We start from the raw sequence: 18,643 nt of genomic DNA, 5'->3' as shown, positions 1-18,643 counted from the left end.
TCTCTGGGTGCAAACTGAATGCCATCCCAAGTGTCCATGTAGGACGTAGACGGGGGAGTTCTGCCAGGGAATGCCTTGTGGGCACTGAAGCAGGATCTAGGTCTGGGTCTGAAGAGAGGAGAAGGGGCCCCATGAGCCAAGGAAGTCAAGGAATACAGCCCTAGAAGCTGGAAGAGGCAAGGGAACAGATTGCTCCCTAGGGCTTCCTGAGAAAATGCAGTCCAGACGCCATCTTGATTGTGGCCCATTGGCACAGACTATGGACTTCTGGCCTCCAGAGCTGTGAGACTGTAAATGAGTGTTGTTCCGAATCCCCAAACTTGCGGCAGTTTGTTACAGCAGCACTAGGACTGTTCTAATAGGTGTTTCAGTGCTCAGTTTTGTAAATATTTCAAGAAACCATATCACCCCTCTCATGGGGGCAGTACCTGCTACATTTCTGGTCCCAGGACATTGCACACTGCCTTCTCCACTCACCAGTGTGCAAAGGAGCTGCCTCCTTGTTTTTATTTTGGTGCTTTATTTTGGTGTTTTTATTTTGGTTGAGATTCAGGAAAACCATTCCTTTTGGGCAGTACCCGGGGAGCCTTCTTGAGTTCCTTAATTCAAGTACAATTTGTTAAGCCCTTATAATTTATTAGGTCCTATCGAATCAGGCCCTGAGGATATAAAAGTTGAAGGGCTCCACCTCATCTGGAGGTGAGGCGGATAGTGTCAGTGGAAGCAACGCTTGTTGCTTTAGGATGCATTAGAACGTCAAGATCAGAAGAGCGAGGGACGTGCCAGGCCGTGGGAGCCAATGTGTGAGTTAGGGGAGTTTTGGGAGAGGAGTCTGTAGAGAGTTTGGGGTGATGTCCCTGAGGAACTTCCAGGAGAAGATGGGTGGATGGAAGGACAGACAGATAAATGTTCAGACAGATTGGAAGACAAGACTCAGAACGGACAGCCATGGGCTGATGGCGGAGCCTTGGGACACATCCAGGTTATGAGGGGAGGCCAGAGGGGCAGCCCCAAAGCAGACCCCAAAGGAGAGCCCTGAGGCGGCTCACTGGGAAAAGACACTCACGGAAGCCAACAGTGCCCCGCGTGGCAGACAGGCCTGCCAAGCTAGAGCCAGAGTGTGGGGTGGAGGTCGGGTGAGGAAATGGGGGAGAGAACCAGCAGTCGAGGGGCAAGTATTCTTCTCACTGAGGGGCAGCGGGGGTGGAGGGATGGTCCACGGGGCTGGGGGCAGCGCTCATGACTCCTGTCTTGCCAGGCCCACTGGGTCTACCTCTCGTTGACCTTTTCTTCCCCAGTTTTAAAAAATGAAGGTACACTTCACCTACAGTGAAATTCCCCCCCTTTTAAGTGTGGAGTTCTAGAGTTCTGACAGATGAAAACGGTGTGTAACCACTAGCACCGTCAAGATGCGGGGTAGCTCCCTCAGCCCGGAAAATTCCCGTGTGTTCCCCTGTGACCAGCCCCAGCTGCCCCCGGTCTGCTGTGCCTGCAGCATGTGCTGGTGCGGGGAGAGCACACACTGTAGGACTTTTAGTCATCACGTGTTCAAGTTAGCGATTTGATGCCCTGAATCTGGACTCTCGGTTTCACCACAAGAAAGCGTTTTGTTGACTTGGTCACTGTTTTCCTCCCTAAAATAATTTGAGGCTCGTTGCATTCATGTCAGTAGGATTCGTCAGACGCCTACCAGAGAATCGATTTAGCATTATTGCAGGTAACTTGTGGAAATGGGGTCTGAGGAGGAAGCTTTGGCCTGAGGAAGACCGGTTGTGCTTTTGTGCACTTGCTGAATGTTTTTCTTAACGCATCTGCCTTAGGAGAAAGAGATAAAGAGGAAAGTTCTTGTCAGGACAGACTGTGACTAAGGAAATTCTAAACTGATTTAAGTTTTAAGATGTATTTTTCACAGGATCTAGTATAATGCCGTGGGTCTAATAGTCACTAACACTAACTTTAATAAAATGATAATCTGCCTAGTAGTCTGAAGTAGACAACTAACTTTCAGTCTCTGTTTTCATTGAATATTTTAAAACTTTGATTAAAATCCAAATAACTGTTTCTGGACCAGCTCTCCTCAACCCGCTACATGTGTACCCAGACCCACAATGTGTGCTTGGTTTCACTGGAGTCGTTCTTGTCTGTAACAGTTAACCTAGCTGTTAATTAGCATGTAATTTACCCAGGGGACCAGTTACCCATCCAAAACCAAGGCTTGTTTCCTACCCTGTAAGCTCAGGATTATAGTAAGTCAGTCACTCACCCATCAGCCCCTAAAATAGTGCACCTGCTACTTGTAGCCTCAACTGTAAAGAGAAGTAATGACAGTATTAATCTCGTTTGGTCACAAGAGGTAAAGAAGTAAATGATTGGAAAATAAAGAAGAAAAGGAGTAAATGGCTTTTTGAGATCTAGTGAATAGTTACCATTGGCTTTGGGTAATGTTTGTCCTGGCTGATGGCAGATCCTGTTTTCACCCTGATTTCTTCTTTCTAAATAACATTTCTTATTCCTTCCAGAATAATGTGGCCAGAATTAATATGGCGGAAAATATTAGCATAACCAAAGCACTTCGGAATGCCTGCAGTTTTCTTCAAACTTATAAATATCTGATTCATTTTATTTCTTTTTAACTAAAAATGAAGAGTTGGGAAAGATGGACCCAGACATTTTAAGGTGACAGTCAAAGGGAATGAGTCTGGTTCTGCATAGAGGGTGAAAAAAGGTCATTTTTATGAGTATATACCTTCGGGACCTGACCTGGTAGCAGTTCATTAAGAAATAAACGAATGCCCCTTGGGAGGTTGTATTTCCCACCTGCTCCACGTGGCTCGTTGATATGAAGGGGCTGCTAAAAATAGGTAAGCTGCGTGAATAAGCATTGGGGTCATTGACCCCCCCTATTTCATGTGCGTTCACGGCACATCTGAGTGTTAAGTTTGGGTCCTTTCAGAAGACGACACTTAAAAAGTTTGGTTGAAGGAGAGCATTTTGACTTTTTTCAGCAGACGGAGGAGCTTTTGGTCCCACAGTCCAGAAGTGATTGCTCCTGAAGCTTCCTGTCATTGGCAGAGTTCAGGGTTGCATATTAGCTTCATGAATGGGAATTTGTCCTGGATTGTGACCCTGCTGCAAAACGGTGCCTGACACATGTTGTTGAATGTGTAATGAGACTCCTGACCGTCCCTCAGAGCCGTGTGCTCGGGGATTCCTGTGCTAGATGGACGAGAGGGCCCCCAAAACCTGTTTCTGCAGTGAGACTGCATGGGTTGGAGCCCTGAAGGGCCAGTGATTTAATATGAAATTCATTATTAACTGAGAACAGAATAAACCAAGTTACAGAATCAGTAGATACAGTTTGACCTCAGCAACTAATGACCTTTTCTCTCTGTTGTAAAATTTTGTGTTAGATGGCTAGGTACATTAGTGACGTCGTGATGAAGGAATGAGCTTTACCTGGCTAGTCCAAGTGCCCACATTTGGTCAGAGAAGGTGACCTTCCCAGCTGGAGGGGAGCCATTTGGTAACGGTCTTCAAGGAACTAGGTTTTTCTCTTGACAGTTTTTGGGAATGGCAGCACACTCTTTCCAGGGATGCTCTTTAGTGATTGGGGGGGTGGGGCGGCAGGGGCAGGTAGGGACGGGGGTGAGGGGCAGGGGTGGAAGAGCTCTTACGGCTCATGAGCAGAATGAGAGTAACAGAAGATGAGATGTGTAAGTACATCCGATTTGGAAACAGAACACTTTGACCAAACACAGTTGGGGAATTGTGTACCCAGACCCACGTGGTATTTTTTTCAGAGATGGGACACAGACACCAAAAGACACCCATCCGGTCCTTTGTTCCTTTCTTTTGATGCCACCACTGTCTCCTGTTACAGAGCACCAGAACTACTTTGGCATAGATGAAAACCTCGGCCCGGTGGCTGTCAGCATCCGGAGGGAGAAGGTAGAAGATGCCAAGGAGAAAGAGGGGTCCCAGTTCAACTACCGGGTGGCCTTCAGGACAAGTGAGGTAATGGCTGCCTTGTGTCCTTGCTGTCCTGGGCTGAAGCTTCTGATGTTACTGCACTAGATTTTTCAGAGAAGGTATAATATAAATGACTACAGCATTTAAGATCATTGAATGAACCTACAGTATGTTATTCTCAATAAAAATTTGAAACCCTGTCACAGATATTAAGGGGCAATGATTTTACTTCCCCCTTACATGACAGAAAGGATACAATGGTAAGACCGGAAGGCTTGGGGGCTCAGAGAGGACACGTATGAACTGGCCCATTCACGCCAGAGCTGACCAACAGCTTTGAGATCTAAAGCAGGAAATCAGCTGGTCCACGGTGGAGGGGAGTGTGGCCGGCTGTCTGTGCACGCCGTATTATTTCGAGGTCCCAGCTTAGTGCCTCTCTTGCCTTGGTTGGAGTAAAAACTGGGAGTGTTGTACAAACGGAACAATATAGGTAGAGGCGCCGATTACAAAGAAGGCCCGCGTTTCGGGTTTTATTCTCTTGACCTGTTGAAATGACAGGAGGGGTGTATTTGGCAAGCATCCCGGCTCGCATATGTTGGTTGGCTCCTTCCAGATCAGCGAGAGGAAAGGGAGCTCTTCACTCGCCCCTTGTGTGTGCGTGAGCCTGTGTCCCACGCGTGGCTGGCCAGGTGCTCCCGTGATGGGGCTCTATGCTGGATACGTGGGAGAGAGAGCCCCTGACTTGCAGCAACGCCTGTAAGTTACAGGCCTGGGCTGTCCAATTTAGTGCCGCTAGCCACATGTGACTATTTGAAGTAATTAAATGAAATTCAAAATACAGTTCCTCAGGCCTGCTGGTCACGTGTCAAGTGCCTAGTAACCACACAGAGCCTGTGGCTCCCGGTGTCAGCCAGTGCAGCTGCTGAGAGAATGTTCTCCTCATTGCACAGGACTCTGCGGGGCGGTGGTGTTCTCGAACGTGGTGCACAGGGCACACGTCGTTGCCACAGCCCTTACCCCCACTCTCTTGTCCGTTAACAGTTCTCTTCCCAGAGTCGGAGTGGGGGGTCAGAGCTGGGTCCCCCGATTTGCAGTGCTGCGGTTTCCTCTCCGGAGCGAGTGTCAGAATGGCCCTCATGTGCCTTCATCACGCGTTTGAGGATGTATCACACTCACGAGGCAAAATTCGGTAGTAAATGATCTTCTGAGGCCTGAATCCCCGTGGGTGTTACTGGATATCCCCATCCAGCTGCAGGACCTATCAGCAGTGGAAAGTGAAATAGGAGAAGAGAAAGGAAAGGATAGAAGTTGGTATAGAACACAGGGCAACAGGAAAAGAGAAGGGAGCGGTGGGAGGAAGATGCAGGGAGGGGCCAGCCCGTGGATCTCCAGCCTCTCCTGAGCGTCATGCTTTGGTTGGCTCTGGGACCATCACGCCACAACCAGCCTCCCTCTTTCTCCAGGCACACTCCCTATCTCAACCCCTCCCAGCTTATCCCTGAGCCCCGGGGTCCTTTTGTTGTTTAAAGGCTCTCGGAGTGTTGATTTTGCTTCTACCCACGGAGAGCTGCAGTCACTTTTGCCCACTCAGAAAAGAGACTGACCTTTCCCCCTCTTGGAAGACCACTAAAAACTCTATCTTTCAGGAAGTAACCAGGAGTAAACAAGAACTCTTCTGTGATGTTCTGGAATCTTCTGTTTTCCCCCCTCACCCCCCACAGCTAACAACCCTGCGAGGAGCAATTCTAGAAGACGCCATACCTTCTACCGCCAGGCATGGGACCGCCCGGGGACTACCTCTCAAAGAGGTTCTGGAGTACGTCATCCCGGAGCTGAGCATCCAGTGCCTGAGACAGGCTTCGAATTCACCCAAGGTCTCGGAGCAGCTGCTCAAGCTGGATGAACAAGGGGTGTGTACAATGCAGGCGTCTCCGTTTGGGTCCGAGTATGTCTGTGTTTCAGAACGTTTCGGACTTTTCCCATCCATCTTTCTTTGGGGATCGTTTATTTTTAATGCACTTTTTTTTTTTTTTTCTCTGACTGCTCCTTGGAAACATGATGGCTATCTAGTGCAGTACTGCTCCTGCCGAGTCATGACCTGTGTTGTTTTTACCAAGATTTTGGTGAAAGAGCCCATCTGATTCATGATTATTAGAGATCAGTGGTATTTTTTTCCAGGGTTTAAAAAACTCACATTGGTCCTTTCCTGAACTAACATTTGTCCTTGCCTCACTGTATATGAGACACTGATGCTAACAGGTGGGAAATGGACAGCGTGCTTTGGGGAGACTGAGGCTAAGAAGTCGTCCCCCGCCCCAGAGGAACAGTAAGACCAAGAGCACAAAGACCTCTGCAGGGCAGAGTGTGGTAGTGGATCTTGAGGAGGCTTAAGTGCAGTGAGTCCTTTGGGAAAAGAAGAAATAACGTCTGATGGCACGGCTCCTGAAGAAGGTAGCCTTGTACCTGGGACTTGGGTCGAATTCCAGGAGGGGGATGGGAGCAGTTGGTTGCTTTGGGAACTATGATGAGTTTGTTTATAAAACAAAGCACATCTAGGGAAGTTGTAGTTGGGGGGGGGGAGTATGTTGAAGCTATAGCCTATAATATAAGACCTTAAAAGCTAGGCTGAGTTTGCATATGATTCAGGAGGCAAGTAGAAGCCATTGAAGCTTTTTGGTAGGACAAGACACAATCAGAGCTGTATTCTAGAAAGATTATCCTGTTGGAAGGGAATGAGACAGGCTAGTGAGGATAAAGGCTGATGATAGCCTGGAGTTCAGTTATGGACTGTTGACATCGTCTGGGAGAGAAGTAATGTTGGACAGGATAGGGACAGTGGCCCAGATGGTGGAAAGAGGTCTTTTAAGTGTCAGATATGAGATAACTTGTAGCTGGAACCTAAGAGGTAGGCACCCTGGTGTATGCAACTTACTTCAAATGAGCAAACTTGCTGTTAAATGCCTGCTTTTAAAAAACCCAAAAGGACAATATTCATGTATCTTTCCAGAATTTTCTAAGGAAAATTCCTTTGCCTGTTTTAGGGAGAATAGGAGGTATTTCTTGGATGACCTAGTAACACCAATGTGGTAGATTGATGGTTTTTGATACTCAGATGGCAGAGTTCTCAAAGTGATGAAATATTAATTTGTCTAAGACATTAACACTGCATGATTAGCCAAAGGAAGAGGGCACCCTAACACTCAGAGTGACTAGTCCTGCGATCTGTCTGTCTCAAGAAGGAAGGCTGGCATACTAACCAAACCAGAGCTCTCCCTTAGAGCAGTTGACCTGTAAGACTATTTGATACCCAGGATGGCTGGACCATGGTCGTGACTGGTAAGGTAAATGTGCGAGACGTCCGTGAAGTGGGTGAGGAGAAACCCGCTATCAGGGAGGGCAGGAAGGACATGTCGGTGTTGGTCCAGTTACTCTAGAAGCAAACAGTCTTGATGAAAAGAACCACACTTATTTTCGTATGTTATGGTCGTGCTTATTTTTATATTTCTAGTCACGGGAGAATGTGGTAGTTCTGTGTCCCTTTATGTTGCCAGAATATATCGTTCCCCTTTAAAATCTATGGCTGGACTTGCTGTTCAGCATGGTGGCTAAGGTAGCTGGTCCCCTCAGGCTGCTGTGGAAAATCCCACAAATGGCCGCTGGTCCACAGGCCTGCACCCCAACACCCTCAGGGCCCCAGAGACATCCCAGCAGCAACCACTGACTGTCTCCTCCCGAAACAAAGCAAGGATTTGGGATGTCCAGTGAGCAGAATAGGCCCAGAAGCTATGCCAGGCAATTTTTTTTTTAAATGAAGAGTTTAAATGCTTTTAAATGAATACCTTTTTTTACGGTTTGATGTCAAAGTTAATGCTTTGAAAATCGGGTTCTGCCTTTAAGCGAACCAGCGCATCGTTTAGCTCTAGTTGAATTCCGTGTGGTATTTCTTTGGCAGGTGTGTTTGTTCGACTCTGGTCTACTTTCCTGGTGGTGTGCCCTGTGGCCTTGTCACTTCCCCATACCTCCTGATGGTGTCTGACTCCCATATTACATGAGGAAGAGATACCATTTACCTTTATTCTGAAGAGAGATTGGATGGCTTTTTTTTTTTCTTTTTTAAACATGTTCATTTTTAAAGGATCCTTAAAAGTTGCCACTAAGCTTTAAGAGTGTTTAAGACTGTGTTCCAGATAGTGCTCTTTTGATTCAGCTTTTTACTAGCAAATCTGCACAGGAATGGGTTGGGCCAGTTTTCGGGTACTGTTCTTAGTGGGTTTTAATCTTAGAAAAAAAAATGCTGCAAGGATATATTTTCATGTGCTGCTTCCATGGGGTCTGTAGCTGCCCGGGTCCGACCCGGTCACTGAGTACATCTGCTGTCCGGGACGTAGGTTCGTAGCAAGGGCTTCATTAGATACTCAGATCACGCGTCCCATTCTTGAAGTTCATTCTCTAAGTCCACGCGTCCCATCCTTTAAGTTTTGAGCAGAAAGACTCCCCTCCATGGAGAATGACAAGGGAAGTAATTATTAAGTGAGACTCTGAAACTTTTGTTACTTCATCTACAAAAATTCATCTCTCAACCTCTCAAAAATCCCCTTTTTCCTGTTTTAAAACACTCTCCTAATTTATATCATAGATGACTTTATACCATTATTTAGGTTGGCATTTTAAAAAATCAGATAAATTGTGGCCACTCGCTCTGAGAATATCATGGCGTCTTTGGCAGAATGATTAATTTGTTCTCAGGCCGGCTTTCTTCTTGTCCCCCTCACCCTGGGTAAATACGTCTGCTTGCATACCAGGCTTGCTTTGGGCGAAGTCACGCAGGTCTTAAGAGATGATCTAAATAAATAAGACTGTGTGCTTGCCAGGAACAGACCGAGACCAGAGAAAGCACTAGAAGGAAGGGCCTCTCTGCACACTCCAGTTTATTTGCAAGGCATTTCTGAGGCTTTGTTATTTTTGTCACCCTCACTTAAATTTAAATCCTTCTTGATAAGCACAAGGCTTCTGCCCTTGGGAATGGATCAGTCAGTTGTCATCCTATCCCAGGAAGCCAAAGAGACCTGGTGTGCTGGGTTTTCTGTCTGTGCGGCCTGTCTGTATGTCCAGATCTCCGCACTATTGCAGTTTGCAATTTCAACAAATGGTTATTTCTGGTTTCTGACAGTACTGATGCCCAAGAACCCGGCCAGCTTCCCCAGGACTGTGGGACTGGCTGTGGTTCAGAGCAGTTAAACCAAGGTCAGGGGGAAGGGTAAGAGATCAGGGCGCGGCCCAAGTTCTGGAGGGCTTGGAGACAAACCCTATTCTGAGACAATTGGGAGTTTTAGTACTTGGGAGCTGGGGTCTCCCCTTTGTTTTGTGCCCCAGTTAACTGCGGGGTGTGTTGCTAGCTTTGTGATACAGTGCAGGAGGGGTGATGGTTGATATTAGATTCTAGTTGTTTTCATGAGGTTTGTAAGAGAATCAAGTCAGAGAATTCTCTTCCCCGTGTTTCATTCTGTTAGTTTTAGCGGAATGGCAGCCATTGTAGCAAGCAAACCCCAGTTGCTAGTTCTGAGACCCTAGAGATCGTTCCGTTTTGTGGCCTCCTCCCAGTAAACGTGTGTGATGCTCACGACATGCTGTGCACCTGCCACAGGACATTGTCACTGCAGCAACACTCTGATGGCTGTCATGAACACGTGGGGGGCTTTGAAATCTGTTGGAGCCACATCCCCTCATTTTCATGGGCCTGGGGGCTTTTTGGAGGGAACACAGATCCTGTCTGCACTCAGGGTCTAGACTCTGGCTGCTTTGTCCGATGGCTGGGAAGAAAGATGTGGAGTGGACAGCACCACAGCCAGCGAAGTAGGCCTGGGGGAGCCCAGTTCTCTGGGTGTTTGGCCTTTGCCTGAATAGGAGTCCACTAGGAATATCAAGTCCAGAAAACTCAGGAGTCACAGACAGAAATTGTGCCCATCTGGTGAGCACTCTGCTTAATGGGCAGGACGCCATAGTGGCCCAAACCATGCAGCCCCATACAGCTTTGCTCCTGGCCTCTTCCCATAGGCGTGGATGTGGGAAGAGAAAGGGTTCTCCTGCTGGAGACGCCAGGGCAGACCAGGGCAGACTGCAGGAGCGGCCAGGGGGCATTATTGCAGACTCGGTGGCCAGATGGCATTGACGCGTGGGGCGCTGACAGGAGCCCTGGCGTGAGCAGCAGGTGGAGGAGGAGAGGACAGGCGGACTGGATGGAGCTCCAAGGATGTGGATGACAGCATGGCAATCTGTGGGTGCAGGCAAGGTGGTGGGTGTCAGGCTGCACGGGCATGCGGGCCCGTGGGATGCTGAGCTTACGTATGCTACCGCCAACCAGTCCGCTTCCTCTCTGGAGGGCCCTCATTTCGGCTCAGGCTGAATAGCGGGAGACAGTTGAAATCCTCTTCTAGCGCCGAGGAGTCACTGAGCTAACCTGATATCTGGGATGGGAAGGCCTCGTTAGAGGATCAGTATGGATCCCAACAGTCACTGAGATCACCCACATCTGTGGGCATAATTGCTAGTCCTCTGTTTCCCGAGTGGCTTTAACATCCTGAAATGTCTTCTGAGTCACTCCGGAACAATGAGTGTTAATAATGAAGTAATACTGGGCACTTTTATTACACTCCATATTTTTTCTAGATGATGGTCTCATTGCAGTAAATTGGGTTTCTCATTTATTTGGAGAGTCGAGTTCATCAGAAACGTTTTTTCCCTCAGTCTCTGGAAAAATGGAAGAGTTTCTCTACTTAACTCTCCCAAAGAACTAGTTCAATAGAATTCATCATACTAGCTATCGGGTAGTTCGCAACATAGCTGTCTCCATACTTGGGGCGCGAATCATTGTATTCACCGTGCAGCTGAAGGTCGTAGGGTCTGACAGGAGCCCAGGCCGTGCGCTGTCCGCCATGCTGTGGGGTCCGTTGCCATAAGAGCTCGTTCAGTCAGGTTGCGAGCAGATGATGTTTCCCCATATCCTCCCCCTAACCCCCAATAACACTCGGTCAGGTTGATGACATTCAGAATGCAGGGGTGGCTGGCTTACTGTTCGACTATAAATGTATCCTAACGTTTACCAAGATGCTTCCTACCGTGGGCCTGGATGGCCCGGGCAGGTGGCTTCCTCCCTTTCTCGGATCATATGTTGTCATTAGGTAACATAGATAAGATAGCTCCTACCGCTCTGCCACTCAAGAGACATGAATATCGTTCTGCCTTATTTTACTGGTAGTCAGCTATGAATTCTGATTAAAGGCTCGATTTTATGGCTTGATAATGAGAGCGAACAGTGTTATGGATTGATGCCTTTAGGAAATCGGTGATGTCTGATAATCTGTCAGTTTGGGGAGGCTCAGATTGCTGGTAGTGAGATTTAGTGCCGGATTTCAGGAGGGAGAAGTAGTTTCTCTGTGGAAACAGGAGGAAAGCTGTACAGCTAGATCCAGTGTCTCCCCGGCCTTGGGAGAAAGCAGCCCCATGGTTTCTAGTGCGATAAGAGATTGATTGTGAGTTAGAATTACGGCAGGAACTCTTCAGCGGCTCTTAAAATTCTTTACGGTCTGTTGTGTATTTAGCAGATGGTTTCTTTGCAGGACTGTCAGAAATACAGAAACGACTGTAATTTTATAGCCAAAGTTACTTTCATGGACACGAAACATTGTTCTGTGTTGTACATAGATCCCTGTTCTCCCCGGGGTTCCTCCCCTACCAGACCTTCGTTCGATTTGTTTGTTCATTACCGTCTTTCATATTTTCGTGAGTGTCGAAGAACAACAACAACAAAAGCATCAGGAACCAGAGAGGGAAAAACTTAAAAGTTTATGGCTTTGTTTATCCTTCTGACTTGGAAGAGGACTGTCTGTACTGCGCAGAAGGTGTAAGATTATGAACGTCCACAGTTGTATTTTTAAGTAGATAGCCAAGGCTGTCTGTCCGTCCTGAAAACCTGATGGATCCTATGCGGCATGGCTATCCATTCTGTTTCTTATGGTTTCTGCCATATCCCCCACTGTATATGGGGGTTTCTGGGTTTGTTAGATATCTGCAGCATTTTGCACAATGACAGTCACTTCCTCTTTTGCTCATTTGCTTATGGGAATTGTCCAGGCGTGCGTACCATTTTAATTTTACTGGAAGCTAGCTTGTCTGATACTCTTTGCCAAGTAATTCTATTTCTCCCCCATTTCAGCTGAGCTTTCAGCACAAGATCGGGATCCTTTATTGCAAAGCAGGCCAGAGCACAGAGGAGGAGATGTATAACAACGAGACGGCGGGACTAGCTTTTGAAGAATTCCTTGATCTTCTGGGCCAGCGAGTCCGGCTGAAAGGATTTACCAAATACCGAGCTCAGCTGGACAATAAAAGTAAGCTTCCTATTTGTGCATGCACACAAGTTTAATTCTCCAAAGGTAGGCACGCCACATAAATCTGAGCGAGTGAGGCTCCCCCCCACCCCGTTCTTGACCCCAGCAGCAGCCTCACCAGGCTCACTCGGGATAGAGTTGAGATTTCCTCAGGTGAGCAAAGGCAGCACATTTCTCAAGAGGTATGTGTTTCGCAGAAGCTCAAAAGGTCAGTTACTTTTCTCTAACACCAGCAGAGAGATTCCTCAGTGTTTTGTGAAGAATCTTTTAATATCCCCTTCTTCCTCTTGGCCTCACCTCCGCTCTCACACCCATGTTCCGATGTACCAAGGACGAGACCACATTCGTTTCTAAAAGACAGAACATTAGCACCTTCGCTCACACCATGGTCTCCGCCTCGTCCTGTTCATTTCTGGTTTCACGGTGTTAACTGGGGAGTGGAGACAGTGGCTTGCTGTTTGCCCCTGACCTTACTCAGGCCCCCTTGAGTGGGGCACACGCTTGCTCTAAAGTCTGGATTTAAAACACAGGCTCAGCGCCCCCCGCCCCCGTGATGTGCGGATTTCCGTCATATCTTTATTTGAAGAATCCTATTCCTTCTGGTCCTCGTTATGTCTAAATATTTTATCTTTGTCTTTATGCTGTCAGATCTCTTAGCTATCAGTATCCGAAACATTCTGGGCAGAGTAACTTTGTGTATTTTGGGAAATACTCTTTATTATCAAGCAGTCATCTGTGCCCTCTTCTAATCAAAGGGGAGTGAATAGATCCTACAGTTGGAGGAAGTGGGAAGGCAGGTGGCCCATTCCCAGCGGGGGTGTGAAGTGTGAACTTCTTCCCCATAGGAGCATCCTGTGAGGCCATCTGAGGTCCCGTGGCTCCATGTCCCTGGCGTCCTTCAACTTGGGACCCTCATCCACACTTGCCTACATCAGGGTGGGGCCCGGTCTTTCTGTGCCTGTCAATCAGATCTGGGTTTTTTTTTTTTATCTCTTTGTGAAGGTTACATTTCAAACACAGCTCATCAGATATAGAGACAGTGTTGCCTCATAGGTGGGCCCCTGCATGTCCTACACACACGCCAGGGTTGGAATCTTGACTCTTATATTGGGTGTATATTCCTCTTGCCTCGGATCTGTAAAGACTAGGGAATAACTTGTGAAACCCACTCTAGGTATCCACATATGAGACCTTTTCTGATGTTTCTTCCTTTTTCTTTGCAAACTCCCTTGGGGGTGTGGGCATGCTGCCCTTGGGGACAGCCTTCCCGAACACCACTGCTGGTATGGAGTCATTATTATGCCTGCCTGTCATCTGTCTTCTGTGGGGTGGATTGAGGAAACGTAAGAACTTCCGATCTGTACGTTCCGTAACACTGCAACACAGATAATATAAATACTATCCTACGTGGGAGCATTGCCGTCAGCTTTGAATTTTTATGACCCAGGAGATACATGTCTCTGATCCATTACAAATGCCATACTAAGCCCCTTCGCTCAAGGAAATGATAACCTGAGAACGAGATTTCGACACCTTGATTCTCATCATCAACAAATCTGAGTTATTTTTATGAGCAAGGCAAGGTGTTCTGCGAGATGTCTGAGACGTCACTGTCATAGATAGGAAGGTTCTGAGAATTCTGTTTCATGAAATGCTCAAATAAAATTATGTCTTTGCTAGAACAGACACACACACACGCACACAAAATCATCTCTTTTAAATTCAGGAGAGTGGTATGGTAGTCTTTACTCTGTCCTCCCACTGGACCTTGGTCGAATCTGAGCCCCAGGGAAAATGTACAATGTCTGGGATGTCCCTTCTGGCTTGAAAATGGGTTCTTTCTGTTTTAAGTACAGAGTGAAATGAAGCCAGAACAGAGGGGACAGGAACCACTAAGACCACTGGATGGCTCACCAGAGAGGACTTATAGACCCCAGGCCAAACACAGCCCCTCTTGGGTCTGCGTGCAGAGGTGACAACTGGGGACTTCCATGATGGCCTGCGTCTCTTTGCCCATAGGGATATTTGCAGCAGACCCTTGAGCAAGTCTGTCAGTTCACCTTCTCCATTACCATACATACTGACATTTGAGATGAAAACTTTCAGAATATTTAATTTCAGAAACCCATCTTGTAGTACTGTTTGGGATAGACAAATTATGATCATATTTTTTTAAGTGTTTTCTCCCTGCAGCAGCGCCTGGGTGGCTCAGTCGGTTAAGCGTCTGCCTTCGGCTCAAGTCATGATTTCAGGGTCCTGGGATCGAGCCCCGCATCATCGAGCTCTGCTCAGCAGAGAGTCTGCTTCTCCCTGTCCCTCTCCCTTTGTGCTCGCTCTCTCTCTCTTTCTCAAATAAATAAATTTTTAGGAAAAAAAGAAGTGTTTCTCCCCAAAATGCATCTTCGTTCTTTCACTACAATTTCCTGAAGCTGAAACCTGTTGACTGCACTATTAGCTATCTGTAAGGATTTCTCTCACTGAATTCTAACCAGCCAAATAGCAGGGCGTTGGGACAAGAACTATTGAATGTGCTGGGTCATTTCAGCCCCTGACCCTCATGTTGTTATTAACAAGTCAGTTCTTTGTGAAAGAAGATGATCATTATTCCCTTCCAAAGCCACATTCTCTGTCTTCAACCATGACACTTGAAATAGACCATTACTTTCTAAGAAGCCCTTCAAAAAATAAGAAATATATACTTAATATATAGTTAAAAGAGATAATTGCTTTGTTTGGGGACTGGTTAATAAACAGCTTATCGGATGAATATCCTCTCTTACCATCTACAGGTTGATTTGTTAATATCTGCATGTAAACATTTTAAGTACTTCCCTTTTTTTTTTATTAAATTGTCTGCTCTGAATACCTTTTCAGAATCTGCAAAACTGGATGTTGTATTTTTTTTTCTAGAAAATTTTCAGGACCATTTCTGATTTAGAATGAATATTCAAAAGAAAAACTGTAGGATTCAGAAGGAAGATAATAAAGGCCCACGAAGGCTGAATGTTGTAATGTTTTTAAAGTAAAATTAAAATATTTAGATTTAAAAATGAGGGGCACCTGGGTGGCTCAGTCAGTGAAGCGTCTAACTCTTGAGCTCAGCTCAGATCTTGATCTCAGGGTCGTGAGTTCAAGCCCCACATTGGGCTCCATGCTGGGCATAGAACTTACTTTAAAAAAAAAAAAAAAAAAAGTAGGGCGCCTGGGTGGCTCAGTGGGTTAAGCCTCTGCCTTCAGCTCAGGTCATGGTCTCAGGGTCCTGAGATCGAACCCTGCATTGGGCTCTCTGCTCAGCAGAGAGGCTCTTTCCCCCTCTCTCTCTGCCTGCCTCTCTGCCTACTTGTGATCTCTCTCTGTGTCAAATAGATAAAATCTTAAAAAAAAAGTCAACCCAAGATGATTACTTAGAGTTTCCCCAACAAACACAATGGAATGAATTTGGCTTTAAATGACCTTGAATAACATTGTTTCTTGTTAAAAAGTAGACAAATAAACTTACATGTTGGTCAAAGCCAGAGAAAGGCAGTCCTGAATTCTGCTCACATCCTACTTTCTATGCATCTTTTTGCCTTTATGTATCCATATGCAAAGTGGTTCAAAATTCCACCCTAAGATTATCATTTAAGTGTTTTATAATCATCGTGTTGGTTCAGGTGCCTGAAACTCTCAGTCTCGGGTAATCTGTTGATAATACAAATGGATTTTGAATTTGCAAAGAATCATTCTGCTTTTCTGAAGGTGAATAGCTGTGTGATTGAGAGGGGTTCAGATGTCATCGTTTTACACATGTGTCAGCACATAATGTACAGTAAGAGATCACCTTCATTCTTAATCATCTGACTGCACCATTGCATTGCCTGCTGCAAAGAGAAGAAAATTAATTACATCGTTCAGGGAAAGAAGTCTTGAACATTTTTGGTTCTCATTTCCATATTAAGTCACTCCTGTTCCATGTTGTTGATTCTGGAAGATCGGGTGCCCAAGAACCTCTTCGGAGTTAACTGTAAACACACACACAAGAGCGGGGCAAGGAGAGCTGCTGGTTAGCTCGTATCCTTCAAATAAGGGCACCCACACCTGCCCCCAGCTGTACTTCTGGCTTCTGGCCTCCTCTGCTCACCCATGCTCCGTCCCATCCATGGCAGGTCCTTGAAATCAGTATGGCAAAAGGGAGCATGTTGAGGGATGGGCATTGGAGGCACAGGGACAGAGAGCAGATGAGGAGACACCTGAGCATTCAGGCCACAGATGTGGTTTGGAAAGTGGCTGGAAGGCTGCACAGCGAGAGAGCAGAGTGGCCACCAAGACACACTGGTGGCCGATAGTTGGGTGGTCTGTCGTTGGCTAATGAATTGCCTTCGGAAGAACAACCTTGCGAGTTTCACGTTGCTAACTTTTGCAGTTGCCTGACTTGTTTCTGTCCTCTACCTCTGTTTCCAGCTGATTCTACAGGAACTCACTCCCTCTACACCACATATAAAGACTATGAAGTCATGTTCCACGTGTCCACCATGCTGCCCTACATGCCCAACAACAGACAGCAGGTGAGTCCTCCCTCGACCCTCCAGATCAGAGCTCAGCCCGCCAGTGGGCTTCATGCACTTAGAATTGGCAAAGCATCGTTGGAATTTTCTTTTTTGTTCTTCAGTGGCATGAATAATTTTGGACTCTTTTTCGTCATTTGGAAGTAGTTGGCCTTTGAAAGGGAATATTTCTGCATAGTTGTATTGCAGTTTTTCCTTATAAAACTTGGAAACTCTTCCACACGCACCTTTATTGCTTGCTAGGCAAAATCTTAATGGAAACCGGTGTCCACTGTGTTCATTATAAATAAGCCAGCGAGGTAAGCTGAGCTCAGGTTTCCGAGTGCAGGTGGGAGACTTATTTATAGAAAATACTGTAAGAAGGGATCTTATAACTTATTTGTGGCATGATTCAGTTTTGGTGAGTCGATTGTATTTGGGTGAAATCAGGAGTTGAAACAAAGTTTGTTTTCATGTCTAGGAAGTTTAGCTCTGATGTCATTTAACTGCACTCTTTGGCTATAAAAATACATTAGCACACCAGGGACTGCCTAGAAGTCGCTTGGTATGAATTTGTTGAATGAAGGGCACGTGGGTGGCTCACTCAGTTGGGCGTCTGCCTTCAGCTCAGGTCGTGATCTCAGGATCCTGGGATCGAGCCCTGTGTCAGGCTCCTCCACGCTCAGCGAGGAGTCTGCTTCTCCCTCTGCCCACTTGTGTCCTCTTTCTCTCTGTCTCAAGTAAACAAATTCTTTTAAAAAAGAAGAACTTGTTGAATGAATGAAACTTAATCACAACGGGGCATTTTTCTTCTCTCTCTCTTTTTTGAATGCTCATGAAATTTACAAAGGTGGTCATAATACACCTCTGGCAAAGAAACTGCTTACCCTGCTGCCGTCACGAATTACAAGAACCGCCTTTGACCCTCCAGCCGGGATGAGCCCAGCTTTTCACAGTAGCGACAACACCTCTTCCCTTTTCCTTCTTGCCAGCTGGGTTTTCTGACCGTTTATCTGATGCTTAAGCTCAGTCCCTTGTCCTGCCTGAGTGGTCTGCAGTGTTTTCTAATAATCAGATTTCTTCCCCCTACTGTCAGAAAATCTACCTTTTGATCACATATCTATGTGGGTTTTTTTTTCTTTTTTTTAAAAGATTTTTATTTATTTGAGAGAGAGTTTGTGTGTGTGTGTGTGTGTGTGTGTGTGTGTGCGCGCGCGCGCGCGCGCGCGCGCGCTTGCGCACAAGTGGTGGGGGAGGGGCAGAGGGACGAGCAGACTCTGTGCTGAGCAGGGAGCCCAATGCAGGACTATCCCTGGACACTGAGATCATGACTGAGCCAAAGGCAGACGCTTATATGAACCACCCAGGCACCCGTACATCTGTATGCTTTTTAAGACTTAAGAGTTATAGTCACTAGATCCCATGCCTGTATTTAAATGTTTTAACCTAAAGGATTTCTAGCTCTTAAAAACAAATTTACTTCGAAGAATGTCAAACAGATTCACTTGCTTTTAAGAAGCTTAATTTAGACCAGTGCCGTGGTCTCGCAGATACTCGAGAATCATTCTGTAGTTAAACTCTGTGTGAGTCGTTGCTCAGAAAACTGATAGGGCTTACTCCGGCCAAGAAATCTGTCTGTACTTTAGCAGAAGTAAGAGCCAGTGCCTTTGACCCCAGTCATCGAGTGTTCAAACCACAAAACCCTTTCAGCTCCCTAATTACTTAAGCCATTGGACTCCAAGCTGGATGGGCCCCCACACTTCC

General features: G+C 46.5%; 1 protein-coding gene across 3 annotated transcripts in view; it reads left to right on the top strand.

The window, feature by feature from the left end:
* The window catches only part of SIPA1L2 (signal induced proliferation associated 1 like 2), a 215,185-nt gene that overhangs the window by 122,096 nt on the left and 74,446 nt on the right, over nt 1–18,643 (top strand). For all 3 annotated transcript variants that reach the window (XM_047701964.1, XM_047701965.1, XM_047701963.1), the window contains 4 exons: nt 3,881–4,014; nt 5,691–5,879; nt 12,182–12,356; nt 16,797–16,900. In XM_047701964.1, the coding sequence (XP_047557920.1) occupies nt 3,881–4,014; nt 5,691–5,879; nt 12,182–12,356; nt 16,797–16,900 (602 nt within the window). The remainder of the gene's footprint in view (nt 1–3,880; nt 4,015–5,690; nt 5,880–12,181; nt 12,357–16,796; nt 16,901–18,643) is intronic.

This window comes from Lutra lutra, chromosome 14 (genome assembly GCF_902655055.1).
Source record: "Lutra lutra chromosome 14, mLutLut1.2, whole genome shotgun sequence".
Taxonomy (NCBI): Eukaryota; Metazoa; Chordata; class Mammalia; order Carnivora; family Mustelidae; genus Lutra; species Lutra lutra.
Note: the sequence above shows the minus strand (reverse complement) of the source record. Positions and strands in the feature narration are given on the sequence as shown.